We start from the raw sequence: 6,000 nt of genomic DNA, 5'->3' as shown, positions 1-6,000 counted from the left end.
TTTGATGCCACTATAGAGCGGGGTTGACGACACGCAATCCAGAGCAATAAGCAGCCGAAGGTTTTCAGTCAAAAAATGTAATTTATTAACAAAAAAGGTATTGACTTAAATAGTCTCAAAATAACAAATCTAACTAATAATTTCGGCGATATACTTTCCTATATAAACTATACTTTGCAGTCCAATTTGCAACACTAATTTAGTTTACCATTTGCGGTCGAAAAACTGTTCCGCTCCCCGTCTCATCAGGTCTCAGAGCACCGCGGCTGTCCTCAATTACCTCACTTAAATAAACACCGGAAGGTACAAGGAAACAGATCATATTTACGATTTAAAATAAACAATCATTTCATCAAAAGATATTCACCATGGCAATATAAATCATTTTACATCATTAATTCATTTATCAAATTATGAATCTAAATAATAACTTTGACTTCATTGTGGCTCTAACAAATGTTGTCTCCTTTTTTCAGGGTCCGCCTCCTCCTGTCCTCATCCTCAAAGAAGAAGAAACCTGCCGCCCAGGTGACATCATTCACATGTCCTGACCAATCAGAGCACTCTGTTTCACATAGTCAATAAACACACAGATAATAACAAAACCAATACATTACACAGGGGGCAATCACTATATGATTACTACCACATTACACAGGGGTCAATCACTGTATGATTACTACCACATTACACAGGGGCAATCACTGTATGATTACTACCACATTACACAGGGGGCGATCACTGTATGATTACTACTACATTACACAGGGGGCAATCACTGTATGATTACTACCACATTACACAGGGGCAATCACTGTATGATTACTACCACATTACACAGGGGCAATCACTGTATGATTACTACCACATTACACAGGGGCAATCACTGTATGATTACTACCACATTACACAGGGGCAATCACTGTATGATTACTACCACATTACACAGGGGGCAATCACTGTATGATTACTACCACATTACACAGGGGGCAATCACTGTATGATTACTACCACATTACACAGGGGCAATCACTGTATGATTACTACCACATTACACAGGGGCAATCACTGTATGATTACTACCACATTACACAGGGGGCAATCACTGTATGATACTACCACATTACACAGGGGGCAATCACTGTATGATTACTACCACATTACACAGGGGGCAATCACTGTATGATTACTACCACATTACACAGGGGGCAATCACTGTATGATTACTACCACATTACACAGGGGGCAATCACTGTATGATTACTACCACATTACACAGGGGGCAATCACTGTATGATTACTACCACATTACACAGGGGCAATCACTGTATGATTACTACCACATTACACAGGGGCAATCACTGTATGATACTACCACATTACACAGGGGGCAATCACTGTATGATACTACCACATTACACAGGGGGCAATCACTGTATGATTACTACCACATTACACAGGGGGCAATCACTGTATGATTATTACCACATTACACAGGGGCAATCACTGTATGATTACTACCACATTACACAGGGGGCAATCACTGTATGATTACTACCACATTACCAGGGGGCAATCACTGTATGATTACTACCACATTACACAGGGGGCAATCACTGTATGATTACTACCACATTACACAGGGGGCAATCACTGTATGATTACTACCACATTACACAGGGGGCAATCACTGTATGATTACTACCACATTACACAGGGGCAATCACTGTATGATTACTACCACATTACACAGGGGGCAATCACTGTATGATTACTACCACATTACACAGGGGGCAATCACTGTATGATTACTACCACATTACACAGGGGGCAATCACTGTATGATTACTACCACATTACACAGGGGGCAATCACTGTATGATTACTACCACATTACACAGGGGGCAATCACTGTATGATTACTACCACATTACACAGGGGGCAATCACTGTATGATTACTACCACATTACACAGGGGGCAATCACTGTATGATTACTACCACATTACACAGGGGCAATCACTGTATGATTACTACCACATACACAGGGGGCAATCACTGTATGATTACTACCACATTACACAGGGGGCAATCACTGTATGATACTACCACATTACACAGGGGGCAATCACTGTATGATTACTACCACATTACACAGGGGCAATCACTGTATGATTACTACCACATTACACAGGGGCAATCACTGTATGATTACTACCACATTACACAGGGGCAATCACTGTATGATTACTACCACATTACACAGGGGGCAATCACTGTATGATTACTACCACATTACACAGAGGGCGATCACAGTGCTTTAGTTTGCTAATTGTTTTTCTCAGGCAGAGAACGCTGTCACCATGACAACAGATGCATCACCTGAGGCCTCCTGCCCCCCCGCTGCCCCCCCGTCTGTAGACCAGGACCAGCAGGAGGAGGGAGAGGAGGTGGAGGAAGAGGAGGAAGAGGAGGAGCAGGAGGTGCAGGACGTGGAGGAGGAAGAGTGTGTCAGCGCTCTGCAGCTCGTAGGAGGTCCGGCTTTCAGTTTGAAACTAGATTGAGTTATTCTTTTTGATTTCAATATGTTTCCCTGCAGGGTGTGAAGAGATAGATATGTTACAGACATTATAGTTGTTAGGGTTAGGGTTAAACCTGAACCTGAACCTGAACCTGAACCTGAACCTGAACCTGAACCTGAACCTGATCCTGATCCTGTTTTCAGATTACGGCTGTGAGGAGGACGAGATGAGTTTCGACCTGCAGTGATGGAGGTCACCTGACCCTCACCTGGAGTGACGGAGGTCACCTGACCCTCACCTGGAGTGATGGAGGTCACCTGACCCTCACCTGGAGTGACGGAGGTCACCTGACCCTCACCTGACCTGATGGAGGTCACCTGACCCTCACCTGGAGTGATGGAGGTCACCTGACCCTCACCTGGAGTGATGGAGGTCACCTGACCCTCACCTGACCTGATGGAGGTCACCTGACCCTCACCTGGAGTGATGGAGGTCACCTGACCCTCACCTGGAGTGACGGAGGTCACCTGACCCTCACCTGACCTGATGGAGGTCACCTGACCCTCACCTGGAGTGATGGAGGTCACCTGACCCTCACCTGGAGTGATGGAGGTCACCTGACCCTCACCTGACCTGATGGAGGTCACCTGACCCTCACCTGGAGTTGTTTATATTGTACAAAGGCTGTAGCTCGAGACGCGTCTGTATTTTTATATGAATGTTAATATGACATCATTCCCTCCTGAAGCAGCTTCCTGCGGTTTCAACCGTTTTACTGTTTTTTACGTGTACTTTGTGTATTTTGTGTACTTTATGTACTTTGTGTACTATGTGTACTTTATGTACTTTATGTACTTTGTGTACTTTGTGTAGTGACCACGATATCCATTGTTTCGTGTCCTTTGTGATTCTCTCGTGGGGCTGACCGGCGAATAGACGCTTGTAGTTTGAGAGAACATATAAATGTCCAGATGAGATTGAAAAGTAAGATCGTTTATTCCAAAAAAGGCAAAAATAAATAAAAGTTTTAAACAAACTATTTGTCAAATAAACTGATATTTCAATGTTAAAGGCACAAGAAGCAAGCTGTGACGCTCCCAACCAGCAAGGTGGATCTCCATCATCAGGGAGTCCACAGAGAGAACCCAATAGCCGCGTTCACACCAAGTACTTTCCTGTACTTAGTTCCGGCACTCAGTGCCCCGGCGCTTTTTACCCCAGGGCACTTAGTACAGATCGCGTTCACACCGGAGTACTTTTCCCTGAGGGAAGATTACGCAAATGAGCCGCTGACGTCACTTCTTCTTCTTCTGCTTTGGCTTTACTGGCAGGCCACAAACCACTTCATGGCGAGTACAGTAGGTGGCGGTATGCACCTTAAAGTTGTTTGCAATCCGCTACAAAACAAGAGAAGAAGAAGAAAAAGTTCCCTTGTATACTGCGACGCCCACCCACTCGCTGTACATTAGGCGTCTGTTGTTTCCGACCTCAGACATGATGGAGATGGAGTCGACTGAAGTTGTGCTGTTTGTGCTCATGTTATACAGCTTTGTAACTGAGTTCATGCAGCCTGAGCAACTTGCGTACAATAACAAGCCGAGCACGAGTGGGTGGTGGAGAACGCTTTTGGCAGACTGAAGGGCAGGTGGCGGTGCTTGATGAAAAGAAACGACTGCAAGATGGACAAGATCAAAATCCAGGTGGCAGCATGTTGCATATTACATAACCTTTGTGAAAGTAATGAGTACAGGGACGAATGGACTGCCTTACCGGCGACCCCAGCTTTATGAGGCATCTGAACAGCTCTTATGAGGCATCTGAACAGCTCTTATGAGGCATCTGAACAGCTCTTATGAGGCATCTGAACAGCTCTTATGAGGCATCTGAACAGCTCTTATGAGGCATCTGAACAGCTCTTATGAGGCATCTGAAACAGCCCCTCATCCTAGGCATCTGAACAGCCTTATGAGGCATCTGAACAGCTCTTATGAGGCATCTGAACAGCCTCATGAGGCATCTGAACAGCCCTCATGAGGCATCTGAACAGCTCTTATGAGGCATCTGAACAGCCCTCATGAGGCATCTGAACAGCCTTATGAGGCATCTGAACAGCTCTTATGAGGCATCTGAACAGCCCTCATGAGGCATCTGAACAGCTCTCAGGCATCTGAACAGCCCTTATGAGGCATCTGAACAGCTCTTATGAGGCATCTGAACAGCCTCATGAGGCATCTGAACAGCCCTTATGAGGCATCTGAACAGCCTTATGAGGCATCTGAACAGCTCATGAGGCATCTGAACAGCTCATGAGGCATCTGAACAGCCCTCATGAGGCATCTGAACAGCCCTTATGAGGCATCTGAACAGCTCCTCATGAGGCATCTGAACAGCCCTTATGAGGCATCTGAACAGCTCTTATGAGGCATCTGAACAGCCTCATGAGGCATCTGAACAGCCCTTATGAGGCATCTGAACAGCTCTTATGAGGCATCTGAACAGCTCTTATGAGGCATCTGAACAGCCCTTATGAGGCATCTGAACAGCCCTCATGAGGCATCTGAACAGCTCTTATGAGGCATCTGAACAGCTCTCATGAGGCATCTGAACAGCTCTCATGAGGCATCTGAACAGCCCTTATGAGGCATCTGAACAGCCCTTATGAGGCATCTGAACAGCTCTCATGAGGCATCTGAACAGCTCTTATGAGGCATCTGAACAGCTCTTATGAGGCATCTGAACAGCTCTCATGAGGCATCTGAACAGCCCTCATGAGGCATCTGAACAGCCCTTATGAGGCATCTGAACAGCTCTCATGAGGCATCTGAACAGCCTCTCATGAGGCATCTGAACAGCCCTCTATGAGGCATCTGAACAGCTCTTATGAGGCATCTGAACAGCTCTTATGAGGCATCTGAACAGCTCTTATGAGGCATCTGAACAGCTCTTATGAGGCATCTGAACAGCTCTTATGAGGCATCTGAACAGCTCTCATGAGGCATCTGAACAGCTCTCATGAGGCATCTGAACAGCCCTCATGAGGCATCTGAACAGCTCTTATGAGGCATCTGAACAGCCCTCATGAGGCATCTGAACAGCCCTCATGAGGCATCTGAACAGCTCTTATGAGGCATCTGAACAGCTCTTATGAGGCATCTGAACAGCCCTCATGAGGCATCTGAACAGCTCTTATGAGGCATCTGAACAGCTCTCATGAGGCATCTGAACAGCCCTTATGAGGCATCTGAACAGCTCTTATGAGGCATCTGAACAGCCCTCATGAGGCATCTGAACAGCGTGTACATTGTAAACATTTTGACAATAAAGATGATCTTTTGTACAGTGCTTTTGTTTCTCTTTTATTTTCCAGTCAAGACAGGCAACATTACAATAGTGTACAGTGTGGCAATATAATAACAATAAACTGTGCCAGGTGTGTTGTATGCACAGTAAATAGGCTCAGCAGCAAACCCACCGTTATT

General features: G+C 45.6%; 1 protein-coding gene across 1 annotated transcript; it reads left to right on the top strand.

Moving 5' to 3' along the window:
- Positions 1-476: 476 nt before the first annotated feature.
- On the top strand, positions 477-3,557 carry LOC117497419 (prothymosin alpha-like; the record flags this gene model as incomplete). Its single annotated transcript, XM_034149393.1, is given in 3 exon segments — positions 477-528; positions 2,345-2,534; positions 2,725-3,557. Coding segments are annotated over 3 exon segments (286 nt in total), but the record flags the coding sequence as incomplete, so codon positions are not given.
- Between the last annotated feature and the right edge of the window lie 2,443 nt (positions 3,558-6,000).

The sequence above is a fragment of the Trematomus bernacchii genome, unplaced genomic scaffold (assembly GCF_902827165.1).
Source record: "Trematomus bernacchii unplaced genomic scaffold, fTreBer1.1, whole genome shotgun sequence".
NCBI lineage: Eukaryota > Metazoa > Chordata > Actinopteri > Perciformes > Nototheniidae > Trematomus > Trematomus bernacchii.
The sequence above is the reverse complement of the archived record's forward strand: the minus strand, read 5'-3'. Positions and strand labels throughout refer to the sequence as shown.